Source organism: Harpia harpyja, chromosome 2, assembly GCF_026419915.1.
Source record: "Harpia harpyja isolate bHarHar1 chromosome 2, bHarHar1 primary haplotype, whole genome shotgun sequence".
NCBI classification, from domain to species: Eukaryota; Metazoa; Chordata; class Aves; order Accipitriformes; family Accipitridae; genus Harpia; species Harpia harpyja.
In genome coordinates this window covers 47130761-47155769 of record NC_068941.1, presented here as the reverse complement: position 1 = coordinate 47155769, position 25009 = coordinate 47130761, and the positions used below count along the sequence as shown (strand labels likewise).

Sequence of the window (25009 nt, the reverse complement as noted above, 5' to 3'; positions counted from 1 at the left end):
TTAGTTTAGTTGGATATCATGAAGCTTATTTTGGTTGCTGAACAGGAACTCTCACAGGTGTTTCTGTACTCGGGGTTTATCTACCTTTAAGTGTTTCCAGTTTCACTCTATTGGTATAGTGATGCCTCGCGCAAGATCCTGGGGATTTGGGAGCAAGGAAATACGAAAATGAAAGAGACAAAATCTTTATTCATCTGCTTGTGCACGTCTACATACGAAAACCTTTTTGTACGTGCAGGGGGAAACAAGGACGCGACAGAGAGCTCCAGTTCGGTGCGAGGTGGCTACTTCGTGCCCCGTATAAATTCCGGCAACTAGTACTGGGACTAGGCACAAAGCCCAGCACGAGTGGCTAAGACAGACGTTGTCCGGATACCTAGATGTAAAACGTAGTTTAAAACCAGAAAGCGTAAAAGGAAAGGGGAAGGGCTTGCCCCTGTGTGAGCTCTGAGGAGAAGGGAGGTGGGTGCAGGGCCAAAACCCGTTCCGCAGGTGGGGGCCGTGGCGGTCTCCTTCTCCCACACGCCGCGGGGAGCTTCGTTTTGCCGGCTCGGAGGGTGCAGCGTAGGGACCCGCCGCTCCCGGCTGCCTTTCTGGCTGTTTCTAGCAGCGGCGGCTTCTGTGAACAGGTGGTTGACATCAGTTCGTCATCTCGTGACGCCTGCGTTCAGCTCAGAGCTGAACCGTCGTCGCGTCGGGGAGGGAAAAAGCCTCTGTAAGGAAAGCAAACGACAAGCTGCTCAGAAACCAGGAGGCAAACTGAAATACACATAAACGCCGTTTTTTTCGTCACTCTCCTGTGGCGCACCACCTCCCCGAGTTTGGGCTTGGCGGGAAGCGCTGCCGGCGCTTGGCTGAGGGCCTGAGACGGCTGCCGGGGGGGGGGGGGCGGGGAAGCGGCAGCCCTGCCACCGTGGCACCGGCGCCAGGCGGGGACTACGCGTCCCGGCGTGCCCCGCGGCGGGCGGGCTCCCAGCCGCCACCGCGCCCCGCTGTCCGTGCCGCGGGCTCCACCTGGAGCCCGGCCGCCGGGCCGGGAGCCGTGCTGCGGCGCAGCGCCGGGACGCCCTGCCTCTCCCCTTCCTTCCCTCCTTCCCTCCCCGTGGGGCTGCGCCGCCCCGCCCCGCGGAGGAGCCGCTCGGCGCCACCGGGCGGGCGATGGCTCCTTCCCTCCGCCCCCCCTCCCCGGGCGGCGCGGGGCCTCGCTGCGCGCGTGCGCCGCCGTCCCCTGGCGGCGGGCGGGGCGGCCTTGGGCGGAGGCGGTTGGGGGCAGTTAGTCCCTGCGGCGCGCGCGCCGGGGGCTTGCGGGCGGCCGCCCTCCTTCAGGCGTGTGAGGGGCTTCGGGAGGGAGGGACAGGAGTGCCGCCCCGGGTCGGAGGAGGTTGGTGGGAGCCCGAAAAAGGGGGGGGGGGGCGGGCGGGACGGGACGGGACTCGACGAGAAGAAGGTCTGCCGGGAGGGGAGAACGGGTTGTCCGAGAGGGTCGGGGCTGGGGGCGGTGGCTGAGGCGGCTGAGGGCGCACAGGTGCGGGCGGCGGGGCGGCCCGGCCCGGCCGGCTGCGGTATCCCGACTCGCATGTGTTGAAAGGTGTCCTCCAGCGGATGTAGAGCGGTGCGCCATGAGAGGGTTAGCGGTAGTGCCACTGGAGCCCTGGGGGTCACGGATTAAAGAGTTTGTTTTGAAAGAAGGGAAAAGCCGTAGAGGACAAAGGCAGTGCAGGCACTTGTGTGTGCTGTGTTGTGACCTAGAAGAAGAGCCTGTTGCTCAAAAGATACTTGGTTGTCCCGACCTTTATTTGACCAGAGAATATAGGGTTATTACTCCTGCTGCAGTTTTTTTTTCTCCCAAGTCACAACTCCAAAGAATCTATAGCTCTTTTGTGCTAAACCACAAATTGTGTATTGCTGCGTTGGAAGTAGGCCTTACGCTCCCCCTGTAAATGTCTGGTTAATATACAAGGGACTTTCGCTATTGTTTCTGAGAATGGTAGAATCGCTAAGATTTTTTTTTTTTCCCTTCTCAAAGAGACCAGGAAGGGTAGAATGACACATTTTAAAGAAGTTCTCTCCCCACAGGCAGCTTGTTGAGTCCTATGTAGCTAAGCATGTCCAGAATTATTGGGAAAATACATATAGGTCTGACAGCATTTATAAACAGTATAAGATGGTTCACTTGACATTACTTAGGAGTGGAGGAGTTAGACAAGATGAATTCCAGAGATCCCTCGTAATCTATATTATTCCATGTTTCACATAAAAGAGTAGGTATGCTCAGTGCTGGTAAGAACAAAATATGAAGGAGGAAATCCTAGTATGACATTGCTGCAACAAGTAGGCAAGAACTTCCAAGAGTCATTGTGGTAATTCTGTAAAAGAAGAGATAGTCATGATGGAAAAGGCAGACTGAGACTTTGTTTCTAACAGAAAAATTTGTCAACAAGATATGGGTGGGTGGGTGGGTTGGTTGGTTGTGCCTTTAGTCTAAGGCAGTAAGAGCTGTAGCTGCTGGGGTGCAAGACCTCTTGGTTCATCTCTTGCAGTCTAGCTACCTAATGAAGACTATCCAAAAGATTAGTCTTTCTGGTCAGGCAGTGGTGCCTGTTTTTATCACTAAGGAGTTGTTTTCATGCAGGACATCTTTTTTGTACATGTTCTGTCGAACGGGCTGCCGCCTGAGATGCAAGTATTTAATCCTCTTCCTGCTCCTAGGAAGCTGATTTCAACTTGCCAGTGGAAGCAGATACATGGGTTGATTTCAAGCACTTGTGCTTACTTTGTTACAGAAAAGGACCGCCTGCTCTTTCAGGCCCTGTCACAGGAGACCACAATCATTATGCCACTGTATGAGTTGATGGTGTCCTTGCATGCTCAACACTGTGGGCTCTTCTGGTTATCGCATATCAAAAAGGGTGTAATAGACCTAAGAGCAAGGCAAAGGGTAGGGTGACAGGATTAAGAACTTGGACAGTCTTTAATGAGATACAGAATGGCTTCCATACATATAAGAGTAACTAGATAGACCTGAAAGAGGTTATGGGAGAGGGTAAAATACAGAAGAGTAGCCTCTGAAGCTACTAACAGTAAGAGGAAGTTATAAGGAGAAATGCATAGTATTATCTGAAAGCAAATTAAGAGCAAAAGGAAGTACTTTTCCACAAATAATGAAACTCATTGCCTCAGGATGTTATGGAGACAAAGTATAATTGGGTTCAAAAAGGATTTATTCAAATGTATGGAAAAGAGGTTCATTGCTATTGCTTTGATTCTGCCTCTGGCTCCTCAGGAAATCCCAGAACAGCTGATTGGTTTCTAGAGGTTGCAGAATAAAAGATCATTCTACAGTACTTTCTTCTTACACTCCTTCCTAAACATCTAAGCTAGATACTTCAGAATAATTTCACTTTTCAAAAAGCTATTTTTTTTCTTCAAAAGCAGAAACAAAAAAACCTAAGGCTAGTGGTGAAACATAGTATTGTGTAGTGTAACTTAGTATTAAACTACTGTACATACAGTAGTATCAAATCATGCTCTGTAAGGTTTGCAATGTGGGTGTCCAACACAGGTACTTAGGATGGAGCAAGACCTTGAGGCTAAATGACTTTAGTACGAGAATAGTGCTTGCAAGAACAATATAATTACAGCTACTATGTCGGCTTTGAATAAATAGCTGAATGATACATTATGGCCTTTAGATACATAAATCACATACTTCATCAACTGAATAGGAGTTATCATAACACTAGCATTGAAATGCTAGATTGCATGCATAATTTTTTTTACTAGTTCAGAAATCACTAAGAATTAACTTGCATTTGTAGAAGTGGTGTCTAATTTAGCTCAAGTGTTTATTTTTTGGTGAATAAAAAATTAACAAATCACTAATTCTATAATCTGACGTTACAAAATGCTACAAACTAGCATGGCTGTGATGTTGATAAGAACGATGGTTATTCTTTTGCTATACTGGACCTGAAATTCATGGTTTGTTCACAATTTGTGAATTATTTTTGAAGATGGGCAAGGTTTGTGCCATTTTTGGAGGATCCCGAGGAATAGGAAAAGCTGTTGCAGAATTACTGGCACAGAAAGGCTGCCGCCTGGCAATTATTGCTAGAAATCTGGAAGTAGCCCAAACCACTGCACGTAATCTTGGTGGTACGTATGCTGCTCTGCAATTATTTCTTCCCTGTCCAATGCTTAGGTAACTTGTAAAAGTAGTAAGTCATTAAATAAACCTCATTGTTTTAACTAGATGAAAATGAAAAAAAAAAAAAAAAGGCTGAGAAATTTGAAAGAAAAGCTATGTCAGTACAATTTTGTTTTCATAATATTCTTTGGGAAAGTTAAGTATGTTACCTAGTCTATCTGCAAGATATGAATTGTAAGATGAAAGGAATTGTTCAAGGTCACAACAGGGAGGTTGTATGAATTGAGTCATCCTTGGCTCCTGGCCAAGCCAGAACTGAGACCAGCCTGCTCACGCTGAACTTTTGATTTCAAAAGGCCAAAAATATAAACGAAGAAATTGTCACATAACTAATCAGTACAATACTTGAAAATTGTCCTTATTTAATTCTCTGGAGATTAAATGGGTTCCTCAAGTTATCACTAATTCAACATGGGTTTTTGCAATTGATAAATGCTGAAGAAGGTTTATGAATGGTATACCATCTTTTACCATTATTATGATGTGCCTTTATTTCAATATAGCAGGACATCTGGCACTTAGCTGTGATGTATCGAGCGAACAGGAAGTCCAGAATACTTTTGAGGAGATGCAGAGGAATTTAGGTCCTATTAACTACTTGGTTAATGCGGCTGGGATCAACAGGTTAGTTATTTGTTACAAGATTGTATGTAATTCTGGAAGACAGCATCTTATTGTAAGGTGCTAAGGGCCTTTGCATGTAGTAAAAGTATTGTTAATGAGTACATCTGAAAACAGTATTAAGCACTCACCAATATTTTGTTCCTGATAATGGTAAAATTCTAACAGATGATACAGCTTTCACTGTAGTTTCTGCATTCCAAGTTTATGAGTTCCCCCTCTACGCCTCTTTCTTCCACTTCTTCCCCCTGAAATAGTGCAAAACAATGTTTGATACTTCTTTGCAAAGGAGGCTTTGTTGCCAAAAGCATAGCTAACTTTTTTCTTGCTATGTGTCATCCTCGCAGCGTCATCAGTTTGAATGCTAGAATGTATAGAACCATATAAATCCCCATTAATATTCCATTCATCAGTCATGTTTTACTATGAGTAAATGTGATCATTGGGGTTGTTCAGTGAATTCTTTTGGGTTTTTTGGTCTGTTTGTCAGGGATGGTTTGTTACTGAGAACCAAGACTGAAGATATGACAGCCCAGATTCACACTAACCTTTTGGGAACAATGTTGACATGCAAAGCTGCTGTAAAAAGCATGATTCAACAACAGGGAGGTGCTATTGTCAATATAGGTAAGTTGTTTGTCTAATCCAGTGGAATTCTATGTACTAGTTTTCTAGAAAGGTTTAGCAGGTGTACTGTTGAAATGTTACTTGTTACAATTGACTTATTTTCTTTGTATTTAGACATTCTATATTTAGCATTTTTTTACGAATGCTTATTTTGTGTAATTTCAGCAACTTCTAAATGTAAAACCAGCTTTTTGCAGTAATAAACACCTCAGAGTTTATATTTTATGGAAAAAAGAATTTTACCATTCTTTATCAGCTCTTTCAGTAGCTAAATCTACCAGCTGCTAGTTATTAACTAAGCATCAAATAGGTACAGTTGGTTTCTTTTTTTTTCTGTGCAAGCATATTTTTTTAGAAAGCTCTTCTTTTTACTTTCCTGGTGCCTATTGGTCAACATAGATATATGGATTCCACAAAAATCACAGATAATTGAGGGATTTGTGTATCCCAGCAGCAGGCTATAAAGTACATTTAGTAATATACTTCTAATTCCTTTTCTTGTAATCTCATTTTCCATTCCAAATTTAAAACTAAAATGATAAAGCTAGTACAAGGTTTCAGATTAGTCATTTAATCTTTTCTTCTGTTTGTTGTTTCTTTTTTTTAGGAAGTATTGTAGGCCTTAAAGGCAACGCCGGTCAAAGTGTGTACAGTGCTACCAAGGCAGGATTAGTTGGATTTTCACGCTCTCTTGCTAAAGAAGTAGCAAAAAAGCAAATTCGAGTCAACGTGGTTGCTCCGGGTTAGTTTTTGGGAAGTTCCTACATCCTTGACTGTTGCAATACATGGTCATCAAGACTGCTGGATATTTGCTGTGCTCTGAAAGTAACTTAAGACAGATTGCTATTATTTTCTTCAACTTTTATATGTAAATGCTTTTAATCTCTTTTCTTCAGTTTAAAGAATAATACATTCTTTTACAAAATGCTCAGTCTTTTTAAGGGAACACTGAGAAATTTGGAAGAGTGTGTACCTGTTCCTCTATCCATTATTACATAATAAATGTCTTTTTTTTTTTTTTCTTTGTTACTCCTCCAAAACCTGCTGTCCTTGCAGATGGAAGGATTAGAACTAATTATATACAGACAGCTACCCTTGTCTCCTGCTAGAGAATGCTTATTTGTTAGTAGAGAAACATGAAAAACCACAAGAAGCTGGCATGAAAGCATCCCTGTCTATCCCTGTAGTAAAAGGAGAGTCTGGAAAGTTCTGTGAGGACAAGGCTGTGATTTCACAAGACAATCTAGTCTGAGCAAACCACCACCTTTAAGGAATTCCACTCATAGCTGTGTACTCTGCTGCTCACCTTGTGCTAGCTCTAATGCCTTTCAGACCACTCTATGAAACAGTTCAGCTTGTGAACTAGGCAGGAAAAATGCTTTTTATTGTTTTATTGTTTAGTGAGTTGAGCAGCTCACTGAGGGCCCAGTGTCATCATAAAGTTGTACAGAAGAAAACAAAACTGAGACTTTCCCTTCTTGGTGGCAGCTAGAAAGCAGATAAGATCAGTTCTTTATGAAGCTGCAGCTTATGTGAAGAGAAGTGCAGCAGTGGGAAAACTGAATCTCAGGTAACTGAAAATAGTAAAGAAATGTCCTTCAATGTTGTCAAGAAATACTCTTCAAATGTGTGCTATAATAGAAATTATGTAAGTGCCATTGTAAGTTCTAAAATACAATGGAAACACTTGCAAGCTGTAGGGGTTTCTTGTCAGAGATTTTATATCCATGTTTTTATTGAGAATGTTTTGGTGAAATGACTATTTTGTCTATCAGAAAAGTGATACTAAATATGGTTTTGGGGCCCAATTTTAGAGTTACCTTTTCTTTTTTCATAGACTTGTACAGATCTCTGCATTTTTATGATTACATCAGTGCTTCCAAAAACGGAAGACATTTTATTGCTTAGCTAAAAGTTTGTTCTTGGCTATAAAATTATGTGGACTGACTTCTGAGACTTTGAAGAATGGTAGCTGGTGCTGAATCCTGGTAGTAAATTTCACTTTGGAGGATTCCAAGGAAAATCTGCTAGAGAAATTTAGCTGAAGGTTAGGTAACTCTTCAAATATCTCTCCTCTCTTAGGCTTTATTCACACAGAGATGACTGCTCATTTGGAAGAAGATCAGCTGAAGAAAGCAATTCTCCTTGGAAGATTTGGAGAGCCTCATGAAGTTGCACAAGCTGTTGTCTTTCTTCTGGAGTCCCCTTATGTTACAGGGAGTACTCTAATTGTAGATGGAGGCTTGCAGCTTCTGACTTAAATACTACCTTGAATAAGTACCTACTTAAATGTCATGATGGTAATATCTAAATATATAATAATTAAGGGGGGTGTGCAGCAATTAGTTGAAGATTGATGTATGTAATTGACTTGATATTCTTTAGTCCGAAGCGAAATTCAGCAACAATGGGTTCCAGCTTGTGTGTTTAGCTACCCAAAAGAGTCATTTGGTATTACGAAGTCCATGTATGTAACAATTTGAAAAATGTCTGGGTTTGATATAGTGATAGTTTTAAGTAACATGCCGATACATTTTTAAAGCACTATATTTTTATAGAGTCATGTTTTCCAGTTTGGGATAGAGTGGAGATTTTATTCGAATTATCATGTTACACAAAGGTTAAAGTGCGGAGGCATGTATGGCAGGTATGATTGCATCCAGTTTTTCATGTAAGGTGAAGATTGCAAACTGTATAATTTTTTATTCTTATCAGTTAGTCCCTACAAAGTGGCAAGGAGTTTCCTTTGGGTTTTGTTTGTAGCTAACACTACAAAGCTAGGAGATTCTATATCTTCAGCATACCTGAATTGCCTTTAGGAGATTTAATTATTTACAGTGTGTTTTTATAAAGACAAAACATGCTTAGTTCCATTCTTGAATGTATGTACAGCACTAATTTAATCCAGTAACGCTTGCGTATATATATTGAAGGACCATTGGTTGGTCATTGGAGTTGCTAATTTTGTAATATTCTGAGTTTGAGCTGCACATACACTGGTGAACAGCACAGTTGCAGGCCTTGCTGCATAAAAGACTTTTCACTGACTCAGTAGATGTTTAGAAACACATCTCATTTCCAGAGCGTGAAGTCAAGGTGTATTGCTGTATATCTTTTTGAATGCTCAGTTCAACTGTGTTATGTTGATGCTCTTTAATATGTATGTATAGTCAATAAAATAGCCATTTATTTTATTCAAAGCAGCTCTTGAAGCAGAGTAATTATTCAGCTGTAAATGATCCTGAGTGTTCTTCTCTTCATGAAAAATTACCAAAAATTTGACCTCAGGCTTTTCTATTGAGATCAAGTAATTTTTGGTAACTGATGTTTTTATCATCTCTGAAGAAAACTATGAATGTGGTTTAGGACCTTTACTTCTTAGCTCCAGTGTTCATTGCATCTTGATCCAGATGTTGATTAGGCTTTTGAAATTACTTCCCGTCTTGGCACAAACTGGAGTACAGAAAGAAGAGATCTCACTGATGATAACTTTCAGTCTTTAGAAGTCTGAGATTTTCTTCATTTGTGCAGCTGAGAAATTTTGCCTTTGTGCCAGAAAACAGTGCATGTTCAAGCTTCTCGCAGGTATGTACTGAGAAATAATACAAGGAATGGTTGTATATTCAGGGGGTTTTACAGTTGGTTGTGTTACTCACTTTGGAATATAAAATACCACTAAAGGTAGTCCTTTCAGGAGTCCTTATCTTACTGTTATCTCTTTGTAGAGAGATGGTGTTATTTGCTGTGAAGAGTTATGCATCATATGTGTCTTTGCACCAAAAATGTAATTGCTAATTATGTTTCTCTTTGATAGGAGGAATTGGCCAGAGAATAGATGAATTTTTTCTGAGGGCACTGAAGATGAGGAAGGACAGCTGGTACTCCTGTTCTTACTAGTTAAGTAGTAATATGTCAGTAACTTGGCTGCTGCCCTTACCTGTCCTTAGTATTTGACAGGCAAAGCCTGTGTGAATATCTTGACCAGAAGCCAAAATTAAGAGACTAAAAATAACTTCCTCTTTAGTGAGTTCTGACCCTAATTATTATTATCCCTTGGGTTTTTTGGTAAGGGAACTGTTAAATGTTATTAGCAATGGCATTTTTAGTTTATATTTGTGATTAAAACCTGGAATAACACCCTCAGAAGAATCTCAGTATGCTGCTAAGTAATTTTTAAAAAATGTTGCAATACATACTATGTTTTTTATTGCTCCTGTTGCTATAGGACTAGATTGAAGTGTTGGTAGCCTTAAAGTTGTATTTTTAAAAGACCTTTTATTTCCCTTTTCTTCAAACTGGTAAATTAGAACTGAAAACTAGTTAAAAACAGTAATCCATTTCAGCGTGTACTGTGTACCCGTACTCTAAGAAGTAATATCTGTTTGTCAGACTAGGGTTCTGTCTGGCCTGGTGTGATGTCTCAGACAGTGGAAGTAGTGAATGCATAGGGTAGGTAATGGATCAAGTGTGTGGTGGTCTCCTTAGAAGACTCTTGTACCTCCATCAATTTGTGATTGACATGTTTGCCATCTGATAGCTCTGGTTGAGGCCTGCAGGTTCTTACATTTGATGAGACATTATAACAACCCTCTTGTGCTCTCTCTGTGTTGTTCTTGAATTCGTAGACCTCTATCGTATTCTGCCTGCCCCAGTTGTTTCTGTTTCAAACTGAAGAGTCATATTTCTTTTAGCTGCTTGCTGCTGGAAAGCTCATTTGTACCTTATGTCAACTCTGTTGTCCCTTACTTTTCCAGTTTCTCAAGGAGGGAGGAGCAGGTGGAACCACTCACAGTGTTCACTGTGGATTTATCAAAAAAAAAAAATAGGATGTTTTGTGTTTTGCTTTATATTGCTTCCAAAAATAATGCCTAATTGTTTTGCCTTTTCCTAACATTTACACTTGGTTTTCAGAAGCTATACAAGAACAACAACTCAGTCCTAAATAATTAATGGTCAGCTTGGAGCCCATTTCCTTACATATGTATTTACAACTGATTTTTTGTATTTTCCCCAATGGAAATTGTTCTCATTTTTCTACAGTGAATTTAATCTGATGGTTTTAAGACCTATTTCCTCAATGAAATGGTTCTGCAATTTTTTTGTTTAATTCCTTTATCCCTTTATTACTTTGAGTAACTTAGTGTTACTAGAATATACTGTGGCCTTCAGAAATTGCTGTCTCAGAATCCTTATGAATAGGTTGTACTTTGCTAGCCCCAGTATAGGTGCCTCTATAGGTGTTCTCTTGGCGATCCATGTCCTTAGGAAAGAACAACTGCTGATTCATACCCTTTCTCTTCTATCTTTTAAACAATTTACCGATACGACAACTTCTGCTGGCAGCACAGCATCTTTAATGGTTTTTGGCAAGGGAATGTGTCAGATGCCTTTTAGAATTTCAAGCATGCTGTATTAGATCTCCTTACTCTCATCTCTTTTTAGTCTTTAGAAGAACTCTAAAATGTTTATCAAACATGACTTCCCTTTGCAAAAGCAACACTGAGTTCCCTCAGTATGTTTATCTGGTTGTTTTCAAGGCTTTAGAAAAATTTCTGGCAGTTTGTACAGAAAAATATAATTTGTCTGTAGTTGATCCCTCTGGAATCTCTTCTTAAAAAACAAGTGATTCTTCCACCCAGAAAATTCCCAAAAGCTTGCTGTCACTTTTGCCAGCTTCCAGTCATTTGCTAATGAGGCAGTTTTAACGCAGAAGTTTCACCCTGCAGTTACTTGATTTCCCTTAGAATTAGGGAGTGGTAGCCCCCAGGCCCAGCCATTTGTTACTATTCCCTCTGTAACCTCTTCTGATGTTTTGCTCTGAGGGGTGAAACCTTCAGTGAGTTGCCTGTAGAGGTTCTGCTCATGGTTCCTGCATGGTACCAAAAACTGATTTAGGATTTTGTTCAGAGTTTGGGGATTTTTTTTTTTTTCTCTGTGGCCTCGCCTCCCCTGAGCACTTTGCTTTTTATTTCAATCATCTGCTTGCCTTATTCAGGCACACTTCCTGTTCCTGAAGTGCTGTTCAGTTTGTGTGCACTTTTGTAAATTGTTCCTCTACATTCTGATCTGTCTATAAATTTTACGTTCAGTGACAGATTCTGTTTGACTGCTAAAGCTACACTGCTGGTTTTACAAAGGTTGACTTAAATTCTAGTAGCTTTTAATCCCTGTCAGCTTCCCCCTCCCCACAAAAAAAGTTTAATTTGGTGTGTGTGTTTTAAAGTCATCATACTGAAGTCCAGTGCATACAATCTTAGTGTTGTCATGAAGCATTGCATCTTAATATTTTTGACTTGTCTTTTTTATTTCATTTTAGCATATTTCCTTATTTTATGTTGCTCCTTTTTTATGGAAGTCTGCAGTTGTGGTCTGTTGTCTTTATTAATAAGCTTTGTCAATGTTCTCACAGAAATAAAAGTTACCATCACAAAGCCAGTCTTTGAAAATAACATTTTGACTCAGGTCTTGTATGCTCCTGGGGACTGCAGCCAGAGTTGGGTGTCCTTGACTGGCTGCATGAAAAAAAAATATTAAAAAAAAAAGTCATCTTGATATCTTCAGTGTGACATTTATCCGACCTGCTGGTAATTGCTGTCTTTCATTACAGTTACGTTGCTGGCCTTATAGTCCTTGGATGTCATAGCTACTGCCATCATCATAATTGCGTTGGTAATTGTCCTGGTTTCAGCTGGGATAGAGTTAACTGTCTTCCTAGTAGCTGGTACAGTGCTATGTTTTGAGTTCAGAGCGAAGAATGTTGATAACACTGATGTTTTCAGTTGTTGCTCAGTAGTGTTTAGACTAATGTCAAGGATTTTTCAGCTTCTCATGCCCAGCCAGTGAGAAAGCTGGAGGGGCACAAGAAGTTGGCACAGGACACAGCCAGGGCACCTGACCCAAACTGGCCAACGGTGTATTCCATACCATGTGACGTCCCATCCAGTACAGAAACGGGGAAGTGGGGGGCAGGGATTCGCCGCTCGGGGGACTGGCTGGGTGTCGGTCGGCGGGTGGTGAGCAATTGCACTGCGTATCATTTGTACATTCCAATCCTTTCATTATTGCTGTTGTCATTTTATTAGTGTTATCATTATCATTATTAGTTTCTTCTTTTCTGTTCTATTAAACCGTTCTTATCTCAACCCACGGGTTTTGCTTCTTCTCCTGATTTTCTCCCCCATCCCACTGGGTGGGGGGGAGTGAGTGAGCGGCTGTGTGGTGTTTAGTTGCTGGCTGGGGTTAAACCACGACAGAAATAATATTGTCTGACAACAGAGTTTACCTTATTAGGTCTGGAAATTCAGTCCATATTTGATTTGATGAGTTAATATATTGATATCTCATTTGATGACTTTCCTATGTATTTTGTATCAATGTCTTGCTTGTTTGTCTTGCTTCCATCATATTTCTGGTATGCCTGTTATGTCGCTGTCCTTGATTAAAAACAGATGTTTGGTTTTTACATCTTGTGCTGCTAGCAGTTATGCTGAGCTACATATAAATGGTTTGAGCTTTTTTGCATGTGGGTGTTCTTGAGTAGGACTGTGTGCTTGACTGACTTATCATGATTTCTCAGCTGAATTTTGAAAATTTCAGTCCACTCTTTTACTAGACATAACAAAGTTTCTGTGATTCCATTCCTAGTGGAAGTGAGAGCATGTGCTTTTTATTCATCTGATGTTTCTTCATCTGCTGTTTTGCCTAAAACTCTCCTATAGTCTTTTGTTAAGTACCGTTGGAGCCTTACTTCTGCTTATCTCTTAAGAGATGTGTTTGTAACTTAGTACTTGCTGTAGTGAACTCACTAGGTTAGTTTTCTACTTTGAGGCACATATTGCAATTGATTGTCATCAGTAGAAGTTTCTAGCAGGACACTCAAAATGTTAGTGAGGGGGTTTTTTTTAAATATTGCAGCTGTAAGTAGGAGCTGTCACGAGGAACAGCTTTTGCAGACTTTCTTTTATGGTAACATGCATATAAAGTGTGCTGAGTTAGTGTGTTAGTATGCGATATCCATGAAGAGATTTCATTTTGGCCTCCTGAGGGCAGTCTATCCTAAGGCATTATCATATTGGTAATACTGGGTTAGTGTATCTATGTAGTCTTATGGAAGTGGAGTTGCCTGTGTAGATACAAAGTTGATAGCTGGCATTGCTGTTAGCAGTTTTGTAAAATCCAAATCCATGTATCCTGAGCTATTTGGGGATATAAGGCATGATTTTTAAAGATGGAAAGGATTTCAATATTGAGTTCAGTGAAATTTGGATAGAAAGTGGATATCTAAAGCCCAGCCTTCAAAATCTTTTTATTACATTATTCCCTACAGTTAAAACATACATTGTAACGATTATGTATTGCTGTTAGGCAAATTTTCCTCCTTTGATGTGTTGCATAGTGTGAGAGGTTGTATTGCATGAAACTGAAATGTGTATTGCCAGTTGCAATTATGTGACTTTTTTTTTTTTTTTAAGCACAGTGTAGTTCATTTAAGTAAAGCTAATGAAAACTGAACTTTCCAAGACCAGGTACACTCACTTAATTCAGGTAATCAATCAGTGTTTGAAAAGACAGGGAAAATGTAGTGGTGGAGAGAAGTCTTTAAAGAGCATTGGCTCTTCAATAACTCTGCTGAAGCCCCAGATTACATTTTATTTCCAGGCACACATTATGTTCAGTTTCAGACTGTGTGCTGAAGGCTCCTTTTTGTTAGATATGTCTATTGAGTTAGTAACAAATATTACCTATATCTGTTAAGATCTGGGATATTTTTTGTTCCTTTCATAGAACAAAATACGACATTGAAACCTACAATTGTGGTTTTTTCACTCTTTACATACATCAGATCCAATTCTACTATTTTTTTCTCCTTTTTTTCCTTTGTGCACTTCACCATTGTAGTGTCATATTCTGAAATAAAAATGAATCTTTCTGTCATAGTCATTAAAACTAAAATTTCTTTGGCTACTTGAGGATCTGGTAACAAATTGCCAGTTTGGGTATGATGATGGCAAACGTGTTGAGACAACATACAAGTAAAAGCCACCAAATCTTCCTTGGTATTGTTATATGCGCATTAGGATAATGTCAGTGGGAGCATGGGGGGCAGACGTCTCTGAGCTAACACTGCCTGAGCAAATGGAGCTGCGTGGGTGTTACGGTTTCCCAGACTGCTGGCTGACACCGCTGAGGTGGCCTTGCATGCATAGCATGTTGACGGGTTTGAAATTGCTGTGACAATTGTGAAGAATTTGTTTAGGGATAACTGCAAGTTGACTATATGGTATTGCTGAAGCATGTTAGTGAAGCAGTTTGATGTTTTGTGAATTCTAATCCGCAGATCTCCCAGCTCGGTATTTCTAATGCTAAATGCACTACAAGTACATGTTGCACCTAGATGTTGGAGGCTGTATTATAAACAGATCTCCACCCGTATGTTGAAGACCTGTTAAAAGCTCTAAGTTACAGTGTTCTGCTTCCTGCTGCTGTCAGTCTGACTTTTCATCCTATTTTTTTCAGGTAGTTGGTAGATTCCTACTGAAAACTTCCTGGAACCCTAGAGAAAAGAAACAACATAGTCACTGCATGTGTTTTGTATGGATGCCATTTAGTGTGCATATGTGATTTTTGATGGTGAGATGGTTCTGCCAGTGGTAGACTGGAACTGCATCCATTCTCTGCAGGTTCTTGTGGCTTTTTTCTTGGAAGGCATATAGAACAGAGAGCGTCTGTAGTTTTATAGTTCACCATAATTTTCAGAGCACCAGAGCGGAGGTCGTGCTACGCGTTCTGCTGTGCCGTGAAGCTGTATTCAGTTGACCTGTAAATATTAGGTTAACAAGGTTAATTTACTACACGGTTTTGCAAAGCTGTTTACAAAGTTTTCTCTCAAATCTTTGTTTCTATTAGCACCATGGTGCCTTTCTTCCTAATGCTGTGTTATCTGGCTTCCAGTAGTGCTTGTCATGTGCCTGTATCTCTCATTGATTAATTAAGGTGGCGTCTTTCCATTTGGGGGAGAACCAAGTATACTAGAATATTAATATGGGAGGTGAGTTTTGTTCATAAGAAATGATTTATTCAGACATATTCAGCTGAAGCTGTCCATGAAGAGGTACTTGCATTGCCACAGTCATAAACTTAGTTTTGCTCTAAAAAGGACAACTCATTTGAGCTCCCCTTACTGTATTACCCTTTGTTAATAGGAACTGTACTAACTGCTGATTAATGCTCTGCTATGTCAGCTTCCTCTGACTGGGAGTTCAGTCCTGAATTCTGACCTGACATCTGCCAAAAGCAGCCAGGACAAATCTGAACTCTGAAGCGAGGGCAGTGGACACGCACTGATCATCAGCTTCCCCCCCCCCCCCCCCCCCCCCACTTAAGGTGCTATGTTCTTTCTGCCTCACCTTAGGCTTGGATACCACTTGTCCTGGGCAAAGGCTGATCTCTGATGTCTTATTCCTTGGAATTAGTGACTGGAAACACTGTGATACTCCATCTCCGCTTTCAGGATGTATAGGCTGACCTGAAATTCATTATTTTAGAATGACAGTTACTAGTGGTAGCTGTGCCTTTTCTTATACCCATTTTTATATGTTGCAAGAAAACACTAATAAGCACAAGTGAAAACTTTGTTCTGCTTTTATGAAGTTGGTCGTTTATGGATTTGCAGCTCAGAAGAAGTTTAAAAATTACTTCATTCTTCTATTAAGATTTTTAACTCTGTTATGCTTTTCATATACAGGACTTTGAGGGAAACAACTAACAGCCTATTTTAGATTTGGACATCTGCATTATGTAATTATACATATTTTCTAAGTGGAAAGTGGATCTGGAGCTTAGCAAACTGAAATTTTTGAAAGCTGCTGCTGTTGCATACCTGAAATGACATCATTCATGTACAGTTCAAGATCTTTGGATTTAGAAACAGTTGTACTGGTGGAAGAATTACATTTTATTTTAGGTTTTCATTTATTATATGTTATTATACATGAATTAGTAAATGATCAGAGACTGTACAGCTGAAGTTAATACAGAGTTTAAGAAAAATAAAACTATTGTAGATTAGCAGTATATTACAAAAATGTTCAGTGAATCTGATTCTGAAGTATCATAGGAGGAAGTGAGTTAGTATGTTAATATAGAGAATTGTGCATTATACTATAGAATAGTGTGGTAAAACAGGTTTTCTTTTTAGGCAGGCCCTTTCCTACAAATGACTCCAGCAGTTGCTCAGACAAACGCTGCGGGTAAAAGCCATCTCCAAAATCCACTAGTTCTTCACCTGCCGTAGCGTAGAGGTGTGTTGCCTGTTGTATGGGAAGTCTTATCTTGTGAGGTATTATTATTTTCAACACCTTTTGCAGTAGCTCGGAAAGGTCCTGTCCTTGGCAATGTATTTTTGTACCCTCTGTTCTGCTTTGTAGAAATACTCTGTGATGTCTGGGCCAAGAGTCAGCCAAAAAAAGCTTGACAGTATGTTTAGTTGTGTGTTTAACAGAACAGTTTCAGGCAAAAGAACCCCAATCTAATCTAATCCATTCAGTGTGATGAGATTTGTAGAGCTCCTGCCATAAATGGTGTAACCATTCTGAGCAGTGGCCCTGTGCTGTTATTTTTTTCTCCTTTCTTGTTCTGCAGCTGTTTCTGGACCGTTTATGCTACCACAGAACTAGGAAGTGACAGCGGTTGTGAGACCTGGCCCTTCCCCAGGGTTTACCTGTTGCGCTGCAGCTATTTTATAATGCAAAAAATTTCTCCTTCCTTGTGGTGTTGGACTGCAGCTCGTTTGTCTTCCTCCTCTGTATAGCTGCTGAAATCGTTGCTGTATATGTACCGTTGCTTGTAGTCTGGCTTTTTTGCTCTTAAGCGTGAGTTGAGCATTATGTTCCGAACACTGACATTTTTATTAGTGATTCAGTGTAGTATGGGATTATTTTATGTATTAACTACTTTTGTAAAAGGAAGCAAATTGTGGCTTAATTCTGAATTAGAGACGCAAGCTTTAAGACACATTAAAGAATACTGTGTGCTGTCTGGAACAGATTGTAAATTTCTTGGGGCATGAGCTGTCTTTTCCGCTATCTGCCTGACGTGTCTTACGTGCTCATGGTTCTGCGCAAACAGAACTGTGCAGGGGGAGGGCTTTTTCTTTTAGTCAGTTCAGGTGAATGAGCTAAAAGTCAGCAAATTCTGCCCCTTGCAGGTGCAGCTGAATTGGTAGGCAGTGAATCAGGTCTGTAGTCAACGTGCATAACCTGAGCAGGCATTTCCAGTCCGTGTATTAATCCATCTATACTACACCGCGTGGGTTTGGCGGCTGGGTCGTACAGCCAGAGCATGCAGCCGAACCCCTCAGCATCATGACGTGATTAATAATACGATCTCATGAAGTACTTGCATATTAAATCCGTTTGGGCTGCTTGCAGAGATAAGGATGTAGTTGTCCATATGTGGGGAATTGAGGCATTTATTAGCATACAACCTAAGTAAGTGAATTAGAATGGTCTTTGAAAGTGGTAATATAGAAAGAAACTATGATTTATAAGCTAGGGTTTCAAATTGGACTATAGTTTGGGTTTGATCCCCACCCCCAGCTGGCTGTGATGGAAAAAAATTGTGTATGTTAACTACTGGTTGCTGTTGTCCTGAAGTTGCAGGATGAAGGCAGGCATTGTGTGTTAAAGCACACCACCAGCTGAAAAAACCTTCATGTGTGTGGAATTTTGCACATTGCTGCTGGTGCTCTTGACAGAGGTTTCTGTCGTCATCCTGAATGTAGTTGGCATTGAGTCTTTGATTGCTTTGAATACACTTGGACTGAGCAACTTCCTACATAATTTGAACTCTTCCCATAACTAAACCTGAAGTCTTGCAAAAATTTAGGACTTCTTCATTTAGTCCTATAAAATGATAAAAGTACATTTTCAGGTCTTGCTATCTTTCGAGTTTGTGGAGGGAGATTAAACTTCTGAAAGTTACTTTGAAGCTTCCAAGAATTTCAGATTTTTGGCTTGAAAAGTATGTCATTTTCTTGTGCCACACTTCTATCTCTGAATTTGTAAACCCAAACAGTCCCAGTTACTAAGGAACAGCACAGCTGAATGTTTTCATAAAAACAACTTTGCTGCTTAGAGATGTGATTTACTACTTAAGTGTGCGTCTGTACATATATACAGAGGCAAAAAGTGATGATGACCTCATCTTAAACCAGCTCACAAGAGCAGGCTCAGTTTTTTAGTCTCTAAGCCAAAGACAAATTTACTGTAAGCAGACAGAACTGCATTGACTTCAGTTGCCGTATCACCATTAATTGCTGAGATAATTCTGTTTGTAGTGATCAAGGCTTGAAATGTAAACCTAAAAGAAAAAATTTATTATCTTGCATCTTTCCTGTTATCTTTGCATAGAAAGGGAAGAAGGAGAAGCTAGTTAATATTCAGGATTTTACAAGTAAATATTAACATTTTTTTAAAACAGTGCTTGGACCATGCACTGTACTTAGAATCAGTTGTAAGTGATGTCATATTGCAATTACTTGACACACAACATAGACCTGCATATTTTCTAACCTATAAAAAAAAAAAGCATCTTCTAGTACTTTTATTCGGAAGATGTTTCTTAGAATGTATGGGTCATGTTCCTCTGTTTTGTTTTAACAAGATTCCAGGTCGCAAGCAGAATATTCTGATAAATTCTAGTCATTTTTAGATGCTGCATATAGCCCTCATTTCATCTGTATTTGTAATATTTAAAATTTCTAAATCTTACACTTGCATGCTTGTACTGAAACAGTTAATAGTCTTTATCAGAAGGAAAACTTTCTATTTATTTGTGTAATATTTATTGATGTTAAACCCACATTGTATCAGCACAACAATCCAAAGTAATGATAATACATTTTTTTTATAAATACAAATAAAAGGTGGCAAAATAATGCTAGTGAAGCTAAACAAAAAAGTAAACTAGCATGTCACAGTCAAGAAAAATTTGGCAAATGATATGACACACTTTTTCTAGAATAGAATCAGATTATTCCCAGATGACAGACTATGACGTTAATCTAGATTAACGATCCCCATAACTGGTCATATCCTGCACCAGAATAGTACTACCTTACGTGCTAAAGTTTATTAGTCACTAAAAAACAAAACAAACTTTGTGTACTTACAAAGCAATACACGTATAGCAGTAATGCAATATATGGTGTACACAATTACAAAATAAAAAAAAAACCTCCTAAGTACAGGACTTCTGAATAACTGAACTGAAATAAAAGATTTCAACACTTTTATTATAAATAATGAAAGATACCATATATGTGCTTCATATAAGGAATACAGTGTTTTCCTTTCATAGCAAAGAATCATAGCTCGTACCATCAAATGCTTATTTTCCTTGTCAGGCCTAGTAATTCTTCTGTCCTTCCCTCCCCTTCATTGTAAATTCATTTGGTTCCAATTTAAAACTCCCTAGTCAGGTCTGACTTAGGTGGGGCTCCAGTTTGATGTGGATTTGCCTTGCATTCTGAAAGTAGCCTTCAGGCTTTTCATCTACGGTACACAGACTCTACCCATTAAAAGAGCTGTCATTTGCCTACAATCAGAAGAAAAAAGTGAAATCTACCAGAGACATATGCTATGTTAAGAAAATAAAGGCGCAAATTTGATGTTATTTTTGTCCATCTTCATTTTCTACTTCCTCAGATCTGCAAGCTTATCACCTGTGGTGTATACTTGTCATTTCAATTCATATTGCAGTCTCAACCCATTTCTCACTTACTATACATTTCTAAAATCCTCATACACGTTACACAAGCTTTAAACAGTCGAACATCCCATACATACACTCCCTAGTGTTCAGCTCACCTTAGAATTTCAGATTCTTGAATGGGAGTATTAGGAGGTTACAGACTGTCTTCAGAAAATCCATAGAGAGTTGCACCTTCTTGCCCTGTCCCCCTCCCACCCCTTGCAGTAACCTACTGCAGTGGTTCATACGGTTGGCATTTTTTTCCCATCTAGTTACCAGTATTTATGGTCTGGAGTAGACTGTTATTACATGTCAGCTCTTTTTCTTCATTATCTTGAAGAGGTTAAATTGCTTATGCTTAAACTGTCTTTGCTGTATGTTTGTAAGTAAGCCTCCTCCTAGATGGCAAAATGAAAAAATACAAAAGAATTTAAAGTTACGGTGCTGATGTTGCTTTATAGAATTGTCCATACTAACAGCATTTAAGGCAAGATTTTTTTTCATTATAGAATAGAAAGCAGTTTGCAGAGATAACAGCATTTGCTTACGTTTCTCTTCCTTGTCCCTTCCTGTTTTATTCTTACAATATTGCACTTGTTCTTTGTAGCTATCAGAATGCATTGCCATTTTAGAACTATAGATAACCATACATTCTAATTTTCTTTGTGATCTAATGGCGTCAAGTAAAACATCTTGCACCATTAACATTGTGTAGCATCTACTTACTGCATATGAAGGCATGTAGTGATAAATAGTGTTCTCTTCTGAAAAATCTGTCTCTCTGATGTATTTTGGCCTTTATGAAAAGGGTTATTCGTAAGAGCTGAAGCAACTTAGGTATAAGGAACTGGTGAATGTGATGTGTTGTGCAGTGTGTACATTTCTATTAATAATCTATCTATTCTTCTAATTTGGCATAATGAATAAGAAATATATGGTTACTGTGTTTGTTGTTTATCTTTTGTACTTGAAGGTGTCTGCCTTTGCATAAAGTGACATAGGAGTATCATTGGTCAAGGCAATGGCTTTCAGTGTTTCTGCTTTGAAAGAAAATGATGGAAGCGGCAGCTGGATCTACAGATCATCGCTCTCTACCAAGCCAGACTGCATCGTCAGGTGGACTGGATTTGCTTCAGGCTGGAAAGCTGCTTTGATGTCTAGTCCTTGGTCACAAAGTGCAGCGTATCGGCTGGCTGAGGGCCGCACCTTCTTTGGCTTGGTTGTCTGAGGTGGTTGTTGCCACTGAGCTATAGATCAAGAAGGAAAGAAGAAACGTTAGCCATCTCGAGCTGTGCAACAAAGCGTGCCAGATGCACAGTCAACCCTTTGTAAAGGAGATACTAACTTCTGAGCAGCAGAAAACCATTATATCAAAGGCAAGTTTTTTTCGTATCTCGATGGTGGTTTTTTTCCTCAGCATCTAGTTTCACCTTCAGATGTGGTAAGTAAAAACAATAGTGTCTATGTGTGTTACTTTGCCTTTTTGGCAATGCTTTCTACCTTCCCTTGTGTCACTGAGAAGGGTAACAGCAAGGGGTTTGTTTCTGTGCACTGCTATTACAGTGACAGGCCTGTTTGAGGGTTATTTGTTGTATATGAAAGGAAATCATCTGGTTGCCATTGCCACCCCTCATACGCTGAAGAATGCTGAGCCAAGTCTCTAATTCGCAAGTCTCACTACCACCACAGAAACCATCGTTTATCATTCCAGTCTCTCTCCACCCCACCCCCCACTTACTCTTGTTACAGGAAGACTGGTAAGAGATTTTGGTTTAAGAAAACATTCACTATGACAGGAGCTGCTTTGGAACAAACCGAATAATTAAGCAGAAAGCCATAAAACATCTAGTAGTACACTTCTGGTAGCTGTCACAGGTGTATTACACACTAATGTACAAAAGAATACAAAAGGTTAGGGAAGTGCTAGCAGAGCAATAGTAATAATGATCCACAAAAATAATGTAATCATGCCGTTATCTGTTGTTAATTAGCTGTATTTAATATACTAAGCAAAAACAGAAAGCATGCATGCTTGTTTTGCTTTAGGTATCTGAAAGATGGTGAAATGTACTTTGACAGAGCATTTGTTGTCTTGATGTGGATCGTTATTATTGAGGAGAAACTATAAACAAAAGAAAGAGAGACCAATGTAAACCATTCCGTGAACAAACTGAAACTTACAGGACTGTTGCTTTTGGGGGGATTAATGCAATCGTGAAAATTGAAGTCACTTACTATAAACATCCAACCTGGCAGTGCAAGACACAATCCCAGCCTCATTCTTGGCTGAAACGGTGTACCAGCCGGCATCCTCCTTTGTAGCTCCCTGAATAAGCAGGCAAATGTAGCCGTAGTTATCCTGGTGCATGCTAAACAAAAGAAAAGTAGAAAATGACTATTTAAATTGCAAAACAGCATAGACTGTTTTAAAAAGTCATTATAAGCCAACCCAATCCTAGTTACAGTTTAATTATAGTCCACTTTTAATTCATATGGAACTTCCTCTGAAATTAGCAAGTGGAAGATAAAACCTTGAATATGCTTGACAGTTTGGCAGTTCAATATCCTGTATTGAAAACTAAGAAGCAAAAATGCATAAAGTAACTTCTCTTTCACAATTACAGATTAAGATATCTGGAAATCTGATTTAAGTAGTAGGGACTTACCCAGACTTTTGGGGGATGGGATAAAAAAACTTGAGGAATGAAGTACTGAAATACATTTAGTTACTTAGAAGGACAGCAATAATTTATTACAGTGTCATATCAGTACTGAGTTCCTTTTCTTGAAATATATCATGAGTTTGCTTTTAAACATTCCTACAAAATGTTATTGAACATTCAAGACAAGTTTGTAGATCTTAGAATATAAAATACTGAATTTCAGTTGCTTAACTACACAGCAGTGTTATGAATCAAGGTTTCTGCTGAGAAGCAGATAGCTTTACTTAGGAGCCTAGGTTTTCACCAGTAAATTTCTATAAGTCTTAGTTCTAGAAGAGAAAAACTATTGCTCAACTTGCTTAAAGTGCAAAGATAGTTGTTTAAGTCCAAGGATGGAAAACAGAACTAACATTTTAATTCTGGCTCTGCCACAAGGCTGGCCACAAGTTTGAGTAAATATCATCAATTATTACAATAACTAGTTAATATTTATGAGCTGCTTTTCACACAAAGCATTCTTGTGACCTTCTAGGTTTTCATTTGTGTTACCAGGATAAATCGTTATTGAAGTTATACATGGGGAGATAGGATTCGAAGTCAGTCTAACCTCACTCGGTCAGTGTTGTATGTGAGGGACTCGTTCTCCTTCTTCCAAAATATCTGAGGAGATGGCTCCCCCGAGATTCGACACTCCAGTCGCACTGGGAATCCCTCAGTCACACCTGTATTTTGTAGCTTCTCTATAAACACAGGTGCTTTGTGTACTTCCTTAGCTGTGAAAATAAAGATTGCAGTCACATTGACACTAATCTATGAAAATGTAGCCTTTCTTTCAGCAACATGCTAAAAACCAGTAATGAAAAATCTATGTGGCAGGGAACTTAAGTGTTGTCTTCATTAATCACAAAGTCCAATCCTGGTTCCTCTGAAGAAAACAGTCACATCAGCATTTTAATAGGGCAAAAGCGAGCGCTAATAGAGCTGAGTGAGTGGTTTCCCCCACTTCCCTGAAAAAATTGAAATGTGGAGCATGAAGACTAGATACACTGGCTGCACCATGCTTGTTAAAAGTGCTCCTTCACAGTCCATAAAAGGATGGGCTTTTAATTACAGAAGGAACTGCTCTACCAGAAGGCTGGAATGGCGTTAGTCTAATATGCTGTGAAACACACAAATCAATCATGGTAGATATGGGTCTGCACAAATTGCCATTAAAAAAACCCATTCAAGTAAATAGTCTGGTTTGTGGCCTCAACTGTGCCTCAGGACAACAGCCCTCTTTTCTGAACTGTGCACGCAGAGGTTACATGCCAGTCAACTTACACCACAACATAACACGAGTGTGTCGCCTATAAATATACTATAGTTCTGTTACTGCCAGGTTTCCTTTTCTTACCCCCACCCCTTAACCATGCCATTTGACGGCACTTACATTTTCCTTTTTCACGTTACCCTCACAGTGCTGGGTGCGGAAGCTTAGCATGAAGATGTTACCTGCAACAATGAGCTCCAGGCTGAATGTATTTTCACCAGCTCGATTGCTGGCAATGCACGTGTAGATGCCAGCATCTCTGGCTGTGACTGGTTCTATGATCAAGGAGTGCACGCCGTTTTCACGCACCAACATTTTGTGAGAACTGTCGGGGCGAATTGGTCTTCCATTAAGTTGCCAGCTTAAATCTGGAGTTGGTAATCCACTAACCTTAAGTGTAAACAGAATAATGGGAAATGGTCTTAGCCATATGAAACACCAGAGGAGTCCTGACTTGTTGCTTCAGAGAAGCTTGGGTTTGTTTGCTACTGCAGGTGTACCACAAGATTTAAAGATCTAATTCTGTCCTGAATTAGACATTGACTCAGTTGTGTTCATTCACTTACTTTCTGGCCAACTCCCTGAATTCTGTGACGTCTTATGGGCGTGACTGAAAAAAGATCAGTGTTTAGATATGCTAGAAGCTAAATAATAAAACATTGCAAAACAAAAGGCAGGGTGATACCTTTTGTCTTTTTTTATTGTTTGCTATTCAGGTGGAATGAGAAGATACTCCTTTCTAGATTAACTTCTTGTGGAAAAGTTGCAGACAAAAAGATGTTAGCTGACTAATTATTGAACTCTTAAGTGCTATTCCACTTAGATAAC

At 39.7% G+C, this 25009-nt stretch overlaps 2 protein-coding genes across 10 annotated transcripts in view; one reads left to right on the top strand and one right to left on the bottom strand.

Annotated features, from left to right (window-relative positions):
* The first annotated feature begins 1280 nt into the window (after positions 1-1280).
* On the top strand, positions 1281-8658 carry CBR4 (carbonyl reductase 4). Of its 2 annotated transcripts, none has more exons than XM_052778849.1 (6): positions 1281-1381; positions 4014-4155; positions 4714-4831; positions 5319-5455; positions 6063-6197; positions 7538-8658. In XM_052778849.1, exons 2-6 carry the CDS (start codon positions 4014-4016, stop codon positions 7714-7716), a joined length of 711 nt encoding a protein of 236 aa, XP_052634809.1. In that variant the 5' UTR covers positions 1281-1381; the 3' UTR covers positions 7717-8658. The 2 variants fall into 2 exon arrangements, with proteins under 2 accessions (XP_052634809.1, XP_052634800.1); XM_052778840.1 differs by having other exon boundaries at positions 1283-1381; positions 4711-4831.
* Positions 8659-19729: 11071 nt separating this feature from the next.
* Positions 19730-25009, bottom strand: part of PALLD (palladin, cytoskeletal associated protein) — a 211482-nt gene continuing 206202 nt past the window's right edge. For 7 of the 8 annotated variants that reach the window (XM_052778772.1, XM_052778791.1, XM_052778786.1 and 4 more), the window contains 4 exons: positions 24364-24571; positions 23477-23642; positions 22442-22575; positions 19730-21453 (listed from right to left, as the gene is read on the bottom strand). In XM_052778772.1, coding sequence (XP_052634732.1) covers positions 21281-21453; positions 22442-22575; positions 23477-23642; positions 24364-24571 — 681 coding nt within the window. In that variant the 3' untranslated portion in view covers positions 19730-21280. Of the gene's footprint in view, positions 21454-22277; positions 22329-22441; positions 22576-23476; positions 23643-24363; positions 24572-25009 lie in introns of all 8 variants that reach the window. The other variant, XM_052778782.1, reaches the window with a different exon arrangement.

Coding starts and splice junctions, on each gene's coding strand:
- CBR4 (XM_052778840.1), top strand. CDS start 4,014: ATGGGCAAGGTTTGTGCCATTTTTGGAGGATCCCGAGGAATAGGAAAA. Junction 4,156..4,710: donor CACTGCACGTAATCTTGGTG/GTACGTATGCTG, acceptor ATTTCAATATAG/CAGGACATCTGGCACTTAGC. Junction 6,198..7,537: donor AGTCAACGTGGTTGCTCCGG/GTTAGTTTTTGG, acceptor CTCCTCTCTTAG/GCTTTATTCACACAGAGATG.